General features: G+C 33.4%; 1 protein-coding gene across 1 annotated transcript; it reads left to right on the forward strand.

The window, feature by feature from the left end:
* The first annotated feature begins 2211 nt into the window (after positions 1-2211).
* Positions 2212-5836, forward strand: LOC110027621 (potassium transporter 5-like). Its single transcript, XM_020729122.1, has 9 exons — positions 2212-2583; positions 2667-2892; positions 2975-3223; positions 3310-3360; positions 3461-3721; positions 3820-3872; positions 3954-4068; positions 4169-4423; positions 4817-5836. The coding sequence occupies exons 1-9, from the start codon at positions 2419-2421 to the stop codon at positions 5674-5676; spliced, it is 2235 nt and encodes a 744-aa protein (XP_020584781.1). The 5' UTR covers positions 2212-2418; the 3' UTR covers positions 5677-5836.
* Positions 5837-19161: the final 13325 nt, after the last annotated feature.

The raw sequence follows: 19161 nt of genomic DNA on the forward strand, positions 1-19161 counted from the left end.
CTTATAATCTCAAAGTGCCTAAGAATGTTATTAAAGTTACTAGGAAAGCCTCTAGGGCATTAGATTTGATTTTGGGTTTCCTGGGTTTACTTATTCTTTTAAAATGCCTAATGGCTCAAATTGAACTTGTTATTGGACTACTAACTATATTGAATGAGTTATAATTAAATTTGAGCACATTTGGAACCATAGGGAGGTTGGTCTTAGATTTGGGCTAAGCATTTACTACAAAGGAATCATAAGTCTATAAGTGAAGGTTGGAGATTTGGTTTAATTCTCTCCTACAAAAAGTAGCTAGCATTTATCTATCCCTGCCAAATTCATTTATTGATAGCCCAAAAAGTTATTTTTTTATCATTCCAAAATGAAGTATAAAAAGATATCTAGGTAGATAGCATGAATTTCATTTGTTTATTTCTATCTTCCATAATTAGCTTAAGCAACCTAAGATAAACTCTTTAGTTTATCTGCAATAATTAGTGCCTTAACCAAAGTTCTAAGGTAGCAACCCTTAGTGTTAACTTCATGATATTTGTTACTAAGTGTAATACTTCATGAAATCCCTCAAATAAGTGATGGATCACACATGCACATGGCGCTTACAATACTCCATGTTTTAGATTACTTCCATTAACTTTGTCATTCACACTCATCATAGAGTAGTAGTTAAGAATTGTTAAACAAGTAATGTTAAGGGTGATTTGTCCAAGATTATTCAAGCTTATGATGGTGTGCCTTTTTTATTTGTTAGTGAGTATAAGAGGGGTTATATGGCAATGATTGAGAATGAGGTAGAGTAGCAACTCTTAACCTCAACAACATAGGCAAATTACGTTATTCTCATAAAAATTGATCAAATTTTTATGTTTGATCTAGATAACCTGATCAATTTCATGTCAATTCTTTTTTCATATTGTTGTATTCTGCCACATTTGCATACTTGTTGGTGAGCTCAATCAATTTTGTTAAGAAATTTGGATATTGTAGGCAGAGACTATTTCCAAAATATATATTAGATAGACCATAGGTTATGACAGCTTCAACCACAACTAACTCCTTGTGTTTGAGAACTCATTACTAAGCTCATGAGTCACTTGCAAACTCTATAAATTTATATAGTGGCATAAGAAATCGATACATTGAGTGATAAAGACTCTTTTAAACTTAGAAAATGGTGTGATTATCTTTAGTGGAAGATGACAGATGGCTTACTTCATAAAAGTTGTAAAGAACTATCAGAATTTCAATATATCATTAATGTTGAGCAATAAGATGGATAGTTCAAAGTAAACAATATGTTATGCTAGATTAGTTTGACATTTTAAGAAAATTGCACATGTAATCTTGAACTTGTTGAGTGTCTTGGCTTAAATAATTTCCGTTAACGGTGCTTTTCTCAAATATGCTTGCTTCTTATTGTTAGCCACATAAATCAATAAGGTTTGGGTTACTCTTTTTCTTCAAAATTAGGGAGTAAACCTTATTGAGTGAAAGATCCCTCACTCCATTATTCTCCTCCTAGTTGATGAGTTAGTGGAGTCTTTAATTACTTGAACTAAAAGTGTCATCCTCTACTTTTGATTCAAGATTTATTGAATCATTCTAGTAAAGTTTAGTGGTCATAAAGTTTTGTTTTTCTTACTAGAAAAAATTTGTTTATAAATGTGTTCTTTGTTTGGTTCTCTGTTTGGTCCTATGACAAATCTAATAGTGTCCGTTTTAATATTTGACAATGATACATGCTCATCACACCCTTTAAGTAGTCTGATTATATTTTGTCCATGAGTTATATCAAAATATTACTCGCTTAGAGGAAAAAAGAAGGAAGACAATAGAGAGAAAAAGAAGAAATCCACTAATAAGTTCAATAAAATTAGATTATAGTAAACATAATAGCATAAGTAAAATTGCATAAAAATTAGTCCAACCCCTAACTCTTCCTAGGATCCTATTTTTATAGTCGGAGAACTGAGGTTCGTTCCCTACGCTGCAAAAATGGCTAAGAAATGAACTATACATGTAAAATAACATATAAAAATATATAAAATAAGTGTAATCAAATTATAAACTCATACTCAAAACTATCATTCAATAGTAAAAAATTTATCACTTAACAACAATGAACCCTTCCCCATTCAAAAATTTCCCAAGGTAAAGACTCCCCGCTAGCAAATAAATTAGTGCCATTTCCAACAACCGCGTGCTTAGAATTTTACAAACTGTAGAGACAACGAGTGTGAGCAAACGAATTATTTTGAAAACGTGAAACGAAGAAGGATCGCGGAAACCAATCTCCAAGGTGGCGGGAGCTGGTGACATCACCGCTTTCTTCACGTTCTTTGCCGCTTTTAAAATGATTCGATTCCATTCCATGGATCTCCGTGGGAGCAAGGTTGCTAAGCAGATTTTCTCTTCACCATGGGCGATGATGTGATCTTGAGCATGGATGCAGTTGAAGCTGAATCTGTGGAGAAGAATAGAGAAACAGTAGAAGAAGAGAAGCATGAGACGAAGGAGATTCTCAGGTTGGATTCCCTAGAAAACGAAGCCGGAAAGATCTCTAGCTTCCACAGTGCTTCTAAAGTATGCATTCCACCTTCTTCCTACTGTTCCCAAGTTTCCAATGCTTTCTAACGTTTCTCCGTTGTGGTTGTGAATTTTCGAAGGTTTTGTCCATAGCCACCGTTCTGCAACTGGCTTTTCAGAGCATTGGAGTTGTGTATGGGGATATTGGTACCTCGCCTCTTTATGTGTTCTCGAGCACGTTCTCGGGCAGGATTCCTAGCAAGAACGACGTCGTTGGCGCATTGTCTCTTATAATCTATACTCTTACTCTCTTCCCTCTCATCAAATACGTCTTCATTGTACTCTGGGCTAATGACAACGGAGATGGTAAATCGTCTTATGTCTGTTGTCTTTTCTGGTGCCGGAGTGGAAGGAACATAGTTGTTTATGCGATTGGTTTATTTGGCAGGGGGAACTTTTGCACTATACTCACTGATATGCAGGAATTCCAAGGTGAGTGCAATTCCGAATGAGAGACAAGAAGAGATGGAGCTATCTGCATATAAATTGAGGGTTCCCAACAAGAACTTGAAGAGGGCTCAGAGGATAAAGGACGCATTGGAGAGGAGCAGTTGGGCTAAGACAAGTCTTCTTTCAATGGCGCTTCTTGGTACTTGTATGGTTATTGGTGATGGAATCTTAACTCCCTGCATTTCAGGTCTCATACTTCATCTGTTTTACTTCATCCATAGTCAATCATCTGCTACTCTTCCCCTCATAGAAAAAATTATCTCAATCTTGCAGTTCTATCTGCGGTTGATGGAGTAAGGAAATTTGATGCAGGGATGAGTAAAGGTAAGAAAATGAAATCCGTAAGCACTTTTCTACCCCTGAATCCGGCCTAATGTTCTTCAGATTCACATTCCTAACTATACCTTTTACAATGATATTTCAGATGTTGTAGCCATGATTTCAGTTGTCATATTAGTTGTTCTCTTCTCGATCCAAAGGTTCGGCACAGATAAAGTAGGTTACACTTTTGCTCCCGCAATCCTTATCTGGTTCATGTTCATAGGAAGCATTGGAATCTTTAATATTTTCCGCCATGATAGTACCGTTCTCAAGGCCTTCAATCCCATCTACTTCATCGCATATTTTAAGAGAGACATGAAAGCAGCGTGGATCTCACTTGGAGGAGTTGTTCTCTGCATGACAGGTTCGCTATCCATGCTCCCTTCCCTTTTTAGACATCTTCTGAGCTTTGCAGATTCTTGTCACTGAAAAGAAAGTGGGTTTTTTTTTTCAATGGAGCAGGAACTGAAGCAATGTTTGCTGATCTTGGTCATTTCTCAGTGAGATCAATTCAGGTGATAATTTTTGCATCTCATCGAACTATAACATAAATAAATACATATTTGTTAACAAAATTGTTTTCTATGGCTCCACAGATCGCATTCTCTGGAATAGTTTATCCATGTTTGATCTGTGCTTATGTTGGGCAAGCTGCATACTTGTCTATATTCCCTGAAAATGTAGCAGACGCATTCTACAAATCAGTTCCAGGTAAAAGTACAACACATCTATTTGCTTTTATACCTCTCAAACAGCTATAAGAAGCAAGGCAAGTTTATGAACTGCTTGTATGTGTTTTCATTTGCTGCAGAGTCTGTTTACTGGCCAATATTTGTTGCCGCCATCATGGCATCTATCATCGCAAGCCAAGCAATGATCTCTGCAACTTTTGCCATCATAAAGCAGTCAATGGCGTTAGGCTGCTTCCCAAGAGTTAGAATCATTCACACATCGCACAAACATGAAGGCCAAGTTTATATCCCTGAGATCAACTTTCTACTCATGCTGGCCTGTGTTTTGGTCACTGCATCCTTCAAAGAAACAACCAACATTGCAAATGCCTATGGTATGCACTCTTTTTATTCACTTGCAAAACAGGCCACCATTAATTTGTTTAACTGACAATCAGGATTTACAGCAGTAACCTGATGAGAAGACCTTCTTTCAATTTGAAGTTTCTACTGATTAAACAACCTTTTTTGAGCCGATACATAAAAGGATATGCTCATTTTCATCTACCCATTGGCTGCAATTTCATAAAAATTAACCAAGTGTCTAAATCAAGGGCTTGTCTTTGTTGAAACATAAGCTCATAAAGTATGCTTTTACAAATTTGTGGGCATTGCTCCAATCCAAACGATAACTAGCAATTTTTCCTTTTCTCTGATGTTTTCACCAAATCGAAGATCCCGGGTTAATAATCTATGCTGCTCACTGAACTTGTCGTCTTTTTACGCAGGCATTGCAGTGGTGGGAGTGATGTTGGTTACCTCTTCACTACTGGTTTTGATAATGTTAATGGTCTGGCAGACGAGCCTCCCTGTCGTTGCCCTCTTTGTGTTAAGCTTTGGCTCCTTCGAGCTTGTCTACTTCTCCTCAGTGCTCTACAAGTTCACAAGCGGAGGCTATCTTCCACTTACTTTTGCTTCAGCTATGTACTTTGTGATGTATGTGTGGAACTATGTGCAGACAAAGCGTCACAACTTTGAAGTAGAGCAAAAGGTTTCTACAGAATACTTGAACAGCCTCGGTTCCCACCTTGGCATCTCAAGGGTCCCTGGTCTTGGCCTCCTCTACACTGAGCTCACACATGGAATCCCTGCCATCTTTTCTCATTTTCTCACGAACTTACCAGCAATTCACTCTGTTCTTGTCTTCGTCTCTGTCAAGTACTTGCCCGTTAACACAGTGCCGGCCGAGGAGAGGTTTCTGCTGCGAAGAGTGGGACCTAAAGACTATAAGATGTACAGGTGCATTGCAAGATATGGATATAAAGACAGGAGAATTGGGCATGACGAGTTTGAGGTTTTACTAATGGAGAACCTCAAGAACTTCATAAGAAATGAGAGCTGGGAGGAAGGGGACTGTAATGTAGAAGGAGAGGAGGAGATTAAGTTCTTGGAGAAGTCAAGAGAAGCAGGAGTTGTTTACTTGCTGGGTCACAGTGAGGTCAGGGCTAGTGAGAATTCTTCTTTGCTGAAGAGAGTGATTGTCAATTATGTTTATGATTTCTTGAGGAGGAACTGCAGGCAGGGTTTTGTTGATCTCCAGATACCAAACAAGAACCTTCTGCAAGTTGGAATGAACTATAGCGTTTAAGGGCACTGATAATGCTAGTTACAGAAGGATAGACCAGCTTGATTAAAATTTGGAATTCCTAGGAAACAGAATATACTGCCCAATGTTTCATATAAATAAATTGATATTTACAGGACAGGTATGTAAAATGTTATCTGTTGTCGTTAGTGCTACAATCTGATAGAGCATAAAGCACATCTGTATCTTTGCATCAAAAGCTTCTAGATCATGTACATAACGAAAAATATTTACGTACGGAGTACGCACGCAGAACTGCATTCGTATGGAGGTTATTCGAGAGATATTGAAGAGTTATGTCGGTGTTTTTGGGGTTAATACCCCCAATAACCTGACAAAACTTCTGAATAACAGCAAAAAGTATTAGCGCGGAACCGCGGAATATATTGGTAGGTTATTGAGAGATTATACTTCAATAAACTCTCAATAACACCTAATAATTGAGTTATTGGAAGGTTATTTGGGCAAGTACGCACGTAAAACTGCGTGCGTACTCCGTACGTAAATAGCGCTCTGTACATAACCTCAACAACTTTCTACTGGGTGAAAGAAAATGTTACCGTTGTTTTTCCATGCGTTGCTCGTTTAAATTTCTAGTTGAAAAGATGCATGACGTGGTGGAAATAAGATGTAGTTGTTGACTTCACTAGTTGCATGCAAAACAAATCTGGTGCAACTGCAGAATCTTCTCGTGAATGAAATCAATAACTAAAAGATGAAAAATAATTGATCAGAATATTCGGATCTAATATCCTAATATTTTTTTAAGAGATCAATACAAATTGCGTGTTCTATTTTGATTGTTTTAAATGGACTTTGTTCCATTGTTGATCAAGTCTTAATATTCTACAAATTTTGTCATATATTGTATAATAAATATATATATATATATATATATATAAACTAGAAAAAAATAAATAATAAAACTAAAATAATAAATATTGAATTTATCAGCAAATGAATCCAGTTGAGCTGGTGTCTGCTCGAGTTAGAGCCCATAATTCTAGAGTTTCTAGGATACTGTTTAAACTCAGATTATTTAAATTTATTATTATTCACGGTTGATTTGAGCTCAACTAGTGCTTGGTTTTATCAAGTTTTAATCGAGGAGCTCATTTTGTTTTATGAAGCCGATCCCGAACTTCATAAATATTAAGGATTTGAGTAAATTTGTTTTTCTTTTCCATTTAAACAATAGCAATACTGTATCTCTTCCTGGTATGAGAGTACATGCTTGGAGGCAAAAAGACTTCAGTCCTTTAGTTTAAAAGCATAAGGTGTAGATTTTTGTATTGGTTTTTTTTATATATTTTCTTATAAAAAATTTTAATTTTTATAAACTTAACTTGAAACTTATAATTTATTTTGATTTATTAGTATTTTTTTTTTATTTAAAAATATGCAGTTTTATGTTATCCTCTAGTCAATGAAAGAAATTGTTTATATTTATTGAATAAGGTTTTTGGTTTGTGGAAGCACACCCAAGGAATCTAGCATAAAAAAAGAGGGGAGTGCGGTGGGAGGAAAAGATAATAGAGTGAATAGTATTGTAATATTGGGCTTTAGAGGATTCTTTTGCATGTTGGGAAGAATAAAAGATGAGAACATTTACATTTAATGTCCATTTTACATATAAGTATTTCCTCGTAGAAAATAGACATGATAAAATTACATTTAGATCTCTAAGGATCCCTTGCTGATTGTCCTGTCAAATCATATGTTTAGTCAGTCTTCTCCTTCAGAAATTCTCTTCCCAAGTCATGAAGTTAAGGACCGGTGAATTATTACTCCAAGGTTACTCAGTATTTTTCATCATTCACCCTTTCACACACAATAATTTACATTCACTCATTCATATTTTGTGTGCTCGTGCTCGACCATTCATGCTCGAACGATATTTGTCGCGTTGATGTACCTAGAGTGGATCATTTCTATTATTATTTTTTTAAGGGTTCATTCTTCTAGCACAATCACCCTATCAAAGAGGTCCATTAGATCAATCTTCGCATATGTCGGTTTTTTGGTTGGCCACTTTTAGTTATACATATTTAATTTTCTAATACTTTCATCTCCTAAAAAGACATGTTGTAATAAGAACGAGAATAATCATATTGAATTTTTGAAAAATTTAAATATCAATTATGATATGGATACAACCAGAGATTTTGGACTCTGGTATTTATAAATAAAAAAATAAGACATTTGCTAGATTCCTTTGAGCTTCAGCCATCCTTTTTTTATATTGAAATTGGTTGTTCTTAGTTTCTTGTTGTGCTATGGCAGAACTCTATAAACTAACACCAACACCCCAGACAAAGAATTGTTATTGAGCTTGTATAATAAGCATAAGCAGAACAATCCGTTCAGAGGCGACTTGGCCAAGGATCCTTATCCATAGGTCCGAGGATCTACTGAACATATTCTAGGGGGATTGTCAGTTTTAGGTGATAATGGGTAGATTGCTAAGACATGTGATGCCACATAACTTTAATGCAAATGTGGATCAATCGATATATAAAAAAAATATCATTTATAAAGGAAAAAAATGATGAGGATGAGTATAACATTATTATCATTTCAGTATTTTCTTATACAGTTTATTAACTATAGTTAACTTTGAGGCTTTGATTCTGGCAATGAGGATTCTTGTCAACTGAAACTAAATGTGGTAATAGTTCTCTCATAGAAGAAAGCTGACTATACTGGAGAGGTGATTGGTGAATAATCCTCTCAGAAGGCACGTTTGATCGCACAGGATAACAATGCAGTGGAGGAGGTAGGTGAGAGTTAAAATGACCAGACACTAGTGCTACCCACCCATCTTCACCAAAATGTGGAGAACCTGTCGTAGTGACCTCTTGAAGTCAACTTCATCCTATACATGGTTTAGTTGATGCAGTAAATACTTGACTTGAAGTGCAAGGTTATTGAATTGTAGGGATACATGATAAATTCCAATGCGAGCTGAGGGATCTGAAGAGCAAGTACTTGGTTCTTCATGTCCAAGCCGAGTCCAGCCATTAGAGCCAGTTTATGGATTGGGGGATTTTTTACTATAGTGGCTCATCCAATTAGACAAAGTCCTATAAAAAAGATCACTTTAGATCCTTATAAAGCATTTTCATTAATTATTAACTTTTGGTTAAATAGAAGATTTTCTTGTGGAACAATGATTTGTGTGATGATTTAATTGCTTTATTAAAAATGGTTCTAAATATCTAGTATTTCACTTTTTAACTTCTTGACACATGAAGATTATGATCCCTTATTTTATAAAAGGGTTTTCTTAGAAAAGATGTTACACTCTATTCATCATTTACTTGCACATTTTTTCTATTTTTATCAATCCCGTCACTTTGCATGTCGATTACTTATGGTACTAGTGTGTTAGTGATATTTGGTCCACCTTCGTTCTTTAGCTCTCTTAAGCGCACATCGCACATGGTATCCTACAATACTCAATAAATATACCTTTCATAATTGTATTACTATCATAATCATGAAAAAAAACATGTAATTAACATTGAAAATACTACATTTTGGCTTCACATTAATTCTCTAAAACTTATAATTACTTTCCCTCAAGTAATCTCATAACTACACCTGAATGATTTTTGTAGCTCTTATCTTGGATATTCATTAGTCTTTAATAAGATCAACAAAATTCAATAAATGTGTTCAAATACCATCACAAATTCAAGTTCTCGTTAATTTCATTGGTCTTTAACTTCATGTGTTCTTTTTCATTGATCTTTAACTTCATATCACCTCAAATATTTCATATCACCTTAAATATTTCATGATAGTACACAAATAACATAGAGAATCATAGTCCATGAAAAAAAACAACCATATACATATCCAATTTTTTTTGCATGATATAAGCCTTTCATGAAAATATCATGGAATTATCAGGAAATTGTTATAGGATTATATGGCTACTAAATATCACAAAATTATTAATTTTCTCTTCACCATCATAACCTATTGAAAATTCAAGGATGATAAAATTATTAATCTCTTATGTTCTATTTTGAATAAGGAGTCAGAAGCTTGACACTATTTTATTTTCCTTAGACTCATGCATACTTTCAACGTAATTAATGTCACAGAGGATCAAGCTATCCTTAATTATTGCATCCAAAAAGGAAATTTGATTATGTGGGGAATATTATTTTCATCTCTATCAACTACATAATTAGCAGGCAGGCCACATTAGGATTGAGATATTGTAGCCTTATTGATAGTCTTTGTGCTAAGGTAAGGGATGTTGGACAGAAGTGGGAGGAGTAGCTAAATAATATAAACCACATTATTAAGGCTACTATTTTATATTAGAAGAGAACCTCTACATCTGAGAGATCGGAGAGTTCTCCAAGGCCAACCTCATCCAGACAAAGGCTTATGTCAATCACTGCCATCTCTAAAGGTATTGACAGCCTGACAAAGGACTCAACCATCATGTAGGAGATATGCATGACTTAAATGAGCGGTCACATTTCTATGTTATCCAACATAAGAAAAAGTATGACTTTCTATATTAGTATTTTGCGGATCAACAAGAGTTTTACTGAAAGGATCAAGGGAATACTTGCTCGGATGTTATAGAATTCCTAGAGTTGTCACCATTTGAGTTGTTCGACGAAGCAGTCGAGCCCATGGAGTAGGATGATGTTCGAGATAATGCATGAGTTGCTAAAAACATTATCCTTTGAAGTTTTTGAATACTCTGAGTACCTTGATTAGGAAGTCATAAGTTTGATCTGACATTTCAAAACTTACAAAAAGTAAGTCGTATAATATTAATGCACGTGTCAAGTAGTATATGGTCTAAGAGTGTGTGTATCAATGCCATGAGGAATTGTTTAACAATTATTCCTACAAAGAAAATCAATATTTTATGCATCTGATGAACCTAGCTGACGGTGTTGCAAGGTTTTAAGTTCTAAAATTCTATTAAAAGCAAAGTAGATTGCAAGCAGCTCGAACAAAAGATGGGAAAAATCTTAAGAGTTCTTTTATAAGTGACAAGGCTTGTGCTTCTGTGATTTGGGGATCGTGGTGATTGATGTTTATCAGAAGATATTAAAGTGTTAATTCTCTTCATCATAAGATCAATTAGCTTTAATGGTTAATAACTTAACCTTTTCTTAATTCTCTTCATTTTATCCTTAAGAAAGGTCCATAGATCCTTAAATTGGTGTTAATTTAAGTCTTTTCACTCACCTCGAATGTCTTTAATACAGTTTCAACCAACTTTAGCTAACTTAATATTTATTTAACCCTTTTTTTTGAAGATAGCTTATTAAAGTGATTTTTCATTAAAGAATCAAGGCAAAGCTTTATCACTTAAGTCCCGCTAGATTTATTTCTATTTCTTTTTCTTTTCTTTAACTTTTGTTTTTTCAACCTCAAGTTTCTTCTTAGTGAATTCTTACTTTTTTGTTTTTTAGTACTTTTTTTCTCTTTTCTTTTTTCCTTTTTCTCCTGAGAATTACTATATCTAGTTAACAACTTTTCTAATTTTTTAATTTTAAATGTGAATGAAGGTAATGTTTCTTAAGAAGTAAAAAGTCAACACTTGATATTTTAATACACAATCTCCAAGTTATCTTTTCCATTTAAGACGTAAATTCACATCATTTTAGTTAAATTTTACTGAAAAAGACTACAAATATTCTTGGTTTTCTACTTAAGAATCTATTGGTTTTCTTAAGTAAAGTCCAAAATTGTTAAGGAAAAAATATTGTTTTTGACATATTAAATTTAATTTTCTTAAATGAGATTTATCTTCTTTAATAGATTATGATAAGCAGTTTGAATTAATCAACATGTCTGATAAGAATTATCCAATGAAAATTTAATCTGTTATTGAGCTATTTTAATTCCCTTTCAACTTCATAACAAGGTACATTTTTCTTTTTCCCCAAACTTACATTTCTGCACACATGGATAACAAAAAATAACAGTAAATATAAAGTAGGTAAGTGTGAGAGAAAGTAAAGGTAGGATAATCAAATGAAACTTAGAAAGTTGGAATGTAAAACATGTAAAAATTCATTACTCAGAAAAAGCAACATTCGAGGTTTCTTTAATTCTTCCCCTTTTTCAGGAACTCAATGATCTATGGAGAGAGCAAAGTCTCAAAACATAATAAGAAAAATTATTTTCAAAACAAATTTTGAAGCAAATGCAAAATGTGAAAATGACATCAGTAAAGTAGATAACACTTGGGTTACATCCCAAGCTAGTACTTTATTTAATGTCCTTAGCCAGACAAAGTGTCAAGAATCATTATACAATGGGTCTCCAAGATCAAAGTGCCACCTCAATAGTTTCTGATCGCTAGTCTCAAAGGTCAAGTCACTCATATTTTTCCAGTAAGGTCATGTTATTGATTTGCTCCAAAAAATATCAATCCTGTTCTAACCAGTTTTGTAGTTGCCTCTCATTTTCAACCAGATGATCATTAGTGATTGCAATAAGTAGATGAATGTAGTCTCCTAACAAAAATGGGGCTAGTGGTTGGGTTTCTCCTACCAGAAGAGTAACATTCACGTCAGTCAAATTCTTCATAAATTCACCAATAATCAGTTGTTCTTTGATATGCCCAATTTTAAAGTGCACTCACACTTTGGGGTCTCACACAAGTGTACATGTCGTATTAGTAATATCAGATTTTGAATCTGAAATATAAATTTCATGGGAATAGAGCGAATTAGACTTAAGAGAAGTTCTAGACTACTAGGTTTAGTTCTTATCCTATAATTGAAATTAAGCAAAAGTTCTACAAACTACTCCTACTGAGTTTGTATCTAGTTTAAAGGTTAAATCCTATAAAAATCTTACTTATCCTAATTGTATTGGTGATTATCAATTTATAAAGCTATCTTCCCTTGCAATGATTTAAGCGGTAGTGTAGAAAATGTAAAATGTCAATTGTGAATGTGGCTGGTGACCAATAAGTGCAAATCTCTCTTTTACCCTCTCCCGAGTGCATAAAGAAGTTTAGTTAAATTTTTTTTAATTCCTTAAATCCCAAATTGAACTCATCAAAGAATATATCCCTAAATTTTTCATCTTCCTACAAAGTATTTGTGTCATACCCTATAGAACAATGTGAATAGCCTAGTTGTTCTATTATAGCCCTCCCTAGTCATTATGGATCACAACACATTTTAACAAATCACTTTGCCAAAATAAAAAGTAAATGAAACTTAGAAGTTTATTCATCATATTCAAGTTTAAAAATCAAATTTTAAAACACTTTGCACTCCTACATAACTTACTCAACCATTACAAGGAAAAGTAAAAGAGATCTACTCGGAAAAAATAAAGAACACACCACAAAGCATCATTTGAAATAAGAAAATCTACTAAACATATGTGTTTACAGAAATATAATAAGAAAAATACACAATACTTAGCTTTCTCTTCTTTACAAATCTTTGAGAATGCTCCTCCAAGGTTCTCCTGATTTCTTGTTACTTTTCTTGTACTCCCCTCACAATACAACTCAAATTTCTCACCAAATGATCAATGAAACCTATGATATTCTTTCCTAAAATAAACCTTGCCTCCTCTTCAAAAAAGATAGATTTTCTACCTTCATAAGAGTTATTTTATTTGCCTGAATAACTCCTTATATTGTGGATATGAACTATTGAAAACTGCCCAGAGAGTCTCTGGCACTTAGGAGGGTTGGTGCCTAGGTGTTAGTCTCTCAGGTTGCCAATTATGATGTGGGTGTCTAGGCTCACAAAATTTTGGTTTCAAGGTGCTAGTGAAGTGGTGCTTAAGTGCGAGTTGGCTAGTACTTAAGCTACAGCCTCTCAAGTTCTCAGTTTTGGGACTGGCGCCTAGAAGTCCAAGAATTTTGGCGCCTAGGTGCCGCCCCTTATAGCCTCCTTAACTCCAAATTAGCTCTACTTTGCTCCACTTCTAATACATGTTGTACCTGCGAGATAAATATAAAAATAACTTTCTTTAAAGTACAATTTTATCCTTAAATATTTGTAAAATATAAAAAAAATCAAGCATTTTTTTTATACATCAAAATCCACCAAACTTAAATGTTACTTGTACACAAGTGACAATGGAATATTAATTTCTATTTTATTTAATTTTTAGGAGTGGGTTTCATTAAAATTATCAACAATATAGCTTCAAGGAATTCATAGTGTAGGATTAGAATAACTCTAGTAAACTAGTCCTAGGGTGAAGAAGTCTTGCATCCAACTAAGAAAACCTGATTTTCTATTACTTCAAAAAGAAATGATCACTTGCTACACATGATATCTTAGATGGTAGAAAAACAAAATTGAAACACCCCTATTAAAAACATTTAACACTTCTCAAATATTAGGAAGTTTAGGAATATAGTGAACCTTTAAATTTAAAAAGACTCGGGAGAAACCAATTTTTGATAAGGCTTATCCTCAAGCTTTTCCTCACTCTATATTTTCTTTTTAATCTTCTTTCTTACTTTAAGATGTAGATTTAAATCATTAGCATAACTTTAGGAGGATTACTATATCTGGATAGACCTTTTAATAAATTTTAATTTTGTTATCTTCTCTCTAAATTATAACTTGCCACTTTCCTCCACTTTTTATGTTTTTCAGAAGTTAAGAAGTATTAATTAAAAATATGATTTTATAGAGGCTCAATTCTTATTAAGTATATATCTAAGTGTATCTAATTTAACAGATGTATAACTCTTTTCAAATATAGATAGTCAAATCATTTTTCTACCTATTGAATTACAAGTTAACATCACACTAGTCTAGTCTTATTGACAAAGAATTTAACACAATGAAACTACTTCTTTCCTTTCCCCAAATTGGGATAATTTCAAAATTTAACCCCACATTCCTCAAATTTGCTTAAACACATCAATTCAAATACAAGTTAATGAGGATAGATAAATTTAAGCTTTTAAGAGATTTTTTTCTCCCCTAAACTTAATTTTTATCATATTAAGCAATTTAAAACATGAATATAAGTAGAGAGAAAATGACTCAAAATTACTTCCTACCACGTGTCTACTATCAAGATGAACATGTATATACAGGATAAACATATATGAAGAAATAAATAAATTAAAGTTAAACATAATTGAAATGAAACTAAACCCGAGAAAGTTTAAATATTACAATTAGTAAATAAAAATAAGTCCACAATGATAAATACAAACTGATCAAAAGAGCTTAGAGTAGCAACAACAAAAAACAAATAAGTCTTGTACATCCACATAACAAAAATAAGAATATTATTCAAAACATCCACAGAAAGATAATTAAAACTACTCCTCATCATGGTCATCATCCTCTTCTTCTTACTCCTCTTATTCTTCTTCTTCCTCCTCATCCTCTTTCATAGGTCGACTGTGCTCATATACCTGATAAGGTGGATATACTGGGAACTCCACTGAGTTGTCCCCACTGATCCACTGATTCCATTTGTACATCTCCACTTGAGCAACCTGAAAACTAGTGGCGTCATCATATTGGCATTTATTCCACGAATTTCAATGTGCCAAATGGTCAAAAATATTGTAGACTTTAGTCAGACTAATGGTGGTTTCATCCTCTAGCACCTTCAAGCTCTCTAACATAGAAGTTATACTAGTAGAGTGACAAGATTGGGAAAAAGAAGTTGAAGGCTGAGAAGAGGAAGAAGGTTGAGAAGAACTTGCTCCATGACTAAAAGTAGCATGCTTACTATATAAGTTTACATTGGCCTTGGCAATGGGTTTTAACGGATGAAACAGCTCCTCCCATCCCTCAAAAGTAACTCCTCAATGTTGACAAAGGGAAAAAATAGTGGAATGATGCCATAACCCTAAAGTGGACCCCCCTTTGTAGCATTGAAAATGGAATGATAATTAGAGCTCTTATATCTATATATTTCATTGTCTGGATCAATAATTGAGAGCAACTCTCTCTCATAACCTCGCTCAAACTGGTAGAGGGTAGGAGCATGATACACAAAAATAATATACTGTTTTAAGTAAATATTTTATTCTTATTTTGGTGATATTGCACTTTAAAGAAGAGTATTTTTGTATTTTTGTTGCAGTTATATCATTTTTAGGCATTTGGAACAAAAGTAACAAAAAGGATGATTTGGAGCCAAAAATAGCAAAGTTTTACATTCTGGCGCGTGATACACCAGATTGGGGCCATATACGCCAAATTGGCGCCAGATGCACCAGAACGGCGCCAGATGCACCAAAGCACAGAAGAGCGCGGTCTTCAGAAACTGGCGCATGATGTGCCAGAACGGCGCCAGATGTACCATTTTATAGAGAGTTGGTGCATGATGCAATAGAAATGACATTTTGTGCATTAAGGTGGTTCGAGACAAATTTTACGTGAATTTTTAAAGGGACACTTGTTGTAAACACCTTTTAGAGTAATTCAATGAATCTAAATTCTTATAAGGTTCTTTTATGAAGGGAAACATCTCTTGGATCAAATGAGACATCTTTTAAATTCAAAAAAGTTGACTTTTGGAGGAAATTTTGAATTCCTTTTGAAACGAGACAACCCCTAATAAAAGAAGAAGACTTCAAAGACTTCAAAAGAGTGGGGTGACAAAAAGGACAAGAAGAGGTTGGCGTGAAAGGAAGGAGAGAAGAAGAGGATATTTTCTTCTAGGGTTGTAATAGAAAAGAGAAGGTTAGATATTTCTTCTTCATTACTCTTCTAAGAGAGAATTGAGTGCGCTTGTAAGGAGAGAAAGGCTTAGAGAGAACTTCTAGGGATTTTCTAGGAAAGTATTGTGAGATAAGCTGTGTCTTTTATTTCTTTTGTTTTGTAAACTTGTTTTTATATTTGAAATCCATGTTTTGTCGTATCCTTCTCATGAATTCTGAGTAGTCTTCTTTATCCTTCTCCCTACTTTGAGATATGGTTTTGTGAAGAATTGATTTTTTTTCTATGGTTTTTAATGTTAATAATTTGTGATGATTTGAACTCCAATCTTCATTTAATTTTTCGATCTGGCCATTTGAAATGTTAAACCATGTTGAGAAACATATGTTCTGAAAAGGGCTATGATTTCCATAACAGTGGGGAGAATCACATCTGATTTAATGGGAGAGTATGTCATCTATGAAATTAAGTGCAAATAAATAGGGAAATATACTTTGTTGGATGCAAAATTTAGGATTTTAAGGCGACAGATTAAAATCTCCAATTTGGTCTAGTTGATTGGAAACTAACACGAGATTGTTAGCCCTCAGAGGAGGGAGTAGTGGGAGTTCTGGAGTGGCAGTCGGTATCCTCTCAGCCTAATCACGGAATTAAGGACCAAACTCTAGATTAGTCAAAGTTCTTTATAGCACTTGGAGGAGTGTAAAGAATAAGATTGCTCCTATTTGGCACAAAATAATTTTTATATACTTTTTTAAATGATTTAAATTTCTTCATAATCTGTATACTCATTGTAAAGGGGAAGGATGCTTTCTTAAATTTGAACCTTCCATCAACAAAAACTTTATTTAGTTTTCTTAATTTTACTTTTGAAAGTTTAGTTTTTAGTGAGTTAACTTTGTTTTTCAATTGAATTTTAAATAGCATTCATTTAAGTAGTTAATATTCAAACTTTGCACTTTACCTTTATTTTTTGCATTTTTAAGTTATAAAATAATTTTAAGAATTTACTATAAGTTTTTCTAACTTTCCTATGGGATCAATATCTAGGATTCCATTAGAACCCTTTATTACTTGAGCGATACGTATACTTGCATTGATTTTAAAGGTGATTTGACAGTTTAAAAAGAGCTTTAAAAATAAACTATTTTCATAAAAGTTATTTTTGTTGGGATTATATTGCATATTTATTAATATATTTGTCGTGTGTATTTTGTAATATTGAAAAATATTTGCAAAATTTACACACTAAACATACTCACACCGAGTTTTTTGCTCGGTTACTGGGGAAGTAACGGAAAGTAGTAGTAGTAAGTATTTTATTTTATTTTAAAAAAATAAAAAATAATAAAAAATAAAAAAAGAGTGTTTATAGTTTTGTTTTGAACATTTTCTTATTTAAGTGTGTTTGTTTACTTTTAATTATTTGCTTTGTTTGTTTATGCATAGTGTAAGATCTAAAAATTTAGTACCTTATGATTATGAATTAAAAAGAAATATTAGAAAGATTTGAAAAAAAAGTTCAGTTTAGCAAAATGGCTTGTAATTTAAGTAATGTTGGAAATGAAAATGAACATCATCAGAGACCTTTAAGAGATTATGCTAATTCTACAGAAGATGAATTCATTTGAGCATACAGAAACCCTGTTGTAGCTGCCAATTCATTTGAGCTGAGCTTAAACCTGAACCTGCTATTATCTAAATGGTACAAAGCAATCAGTTTGGAGGAACACCAACTGAAGATCCTAATTTACACCTTGTTAGATTTTTAGAATTGTGTGCTACATTTAAATATAATGGAGTGTCAAATGATGTTGTCAGGCTTAGAATTTTCCTTGTTCACTAAGGGATAAAACTAAGATGTGGTTGAACTCATTAGCACTTGGATCTATCAGAATATGGGGAGATTTGTCACAAAATTTTATCAAATATTTCCCACCTCAAAAACAACTAAGCTTAGGAATGATATCACATCTTTTTGTTAGTTTGAAGAGGAATCAATTTATGAAGCCTAGGAAAGATTTAAAGATCTCCTTAGAAAGTGTCTACACCATGCATTACCAGATTGGTTAATAATTGAAACTTTTTATAATGGGTTGGTTGGATCTCTTAGATCTATAATTGGCGCTGTTGCTGGTAGATCATTAATGTCAAAATTGATGAAGCATATTCAAATGAAGCATATTCAATAATTGAAGTGATGGCTACTAATAATTTTCAATGGCCCTTTGAAAGGGTAAATCCAAAAAGAGTAGCTAGTATTCATGATTCTGATGTAATATCTATGTTAGCTGACCAAATAGCTGCTATATTAAAGAAGATGGATCAATATAAAATATATAAAATGAATTATTCTCATACAGTACCTGTGCTTGAGGAAAACTCATTAAGACAAAAGATAGAATCTCGATCAAACAATCATTCTAATAATCCTTATACCAATTATTATAATCCTGGTTGGAAGAATCATCCAAACTTTAGTTAGAGTAACAATAATTCTAATGCTGCAAATCCACAATGGGGAAACAATACTGCGAACCCATTGACAAACTCCAAAATCAAGGGAATCAAGCTTATAAACCTTATTATCCCCCAGGTTTTAATCATTTGCAGAGTAAGGAGAAAAAGTTATCAATGGAAGAATTGATATTGCAAATGGGAAGTCAATTACAGAATTACAGAGAGTCAAGGAGCTGCAATTAGAAACATGAAAAATTAATTGGTATGTATTGCTACCACACTTAGCAATAGAACTCCAGGAACATTGTCGAGTAACGTTGAAGTCAATACTAAAGATCAAAACAAAGCAAATTAAAGCTATTCAACTAAG

The sequence above is a fragment of the Phalaenopsis equestris genome, unplaced genomic scaffold (genome assembly GCF_001263595.1).
Source record: "Phalaenopsis equestris unplaced genomic scaffold, ASM126359v1 Scaffold000430, whole genome shotgun sequence".
Lineage (NCBI taxonomy): Eukaryota > Viridiplantae > Streptophyta > Magnoliopsida > Asparagales > Orchidaceae > Phalaenopsis > Phalaenopsis equestris.

Coding starts and splice junctions, on each gene's coding strand:
- LOC110027621 (XM_020729122.1), top strand. CDS start 2,419: ATGGGCGATGATGTGATCTTGAGCATGGATGCAGTTGAAGCTGAATCT. Junction 3,361..3,460: donor TGATGCAGGGATGAGTAAAG/GTAAGAAAATGA, acceptor ATGATATTTCAG/ATGTTGTAGCCATGATTTCA. Junction 4,069..4,168: donor ATTCTACAAATCAGTTCCAG/GTAAAAGTACAA, acceptor CATTTGCTGCAG/AGTCTGTTTACTGGCCAATA.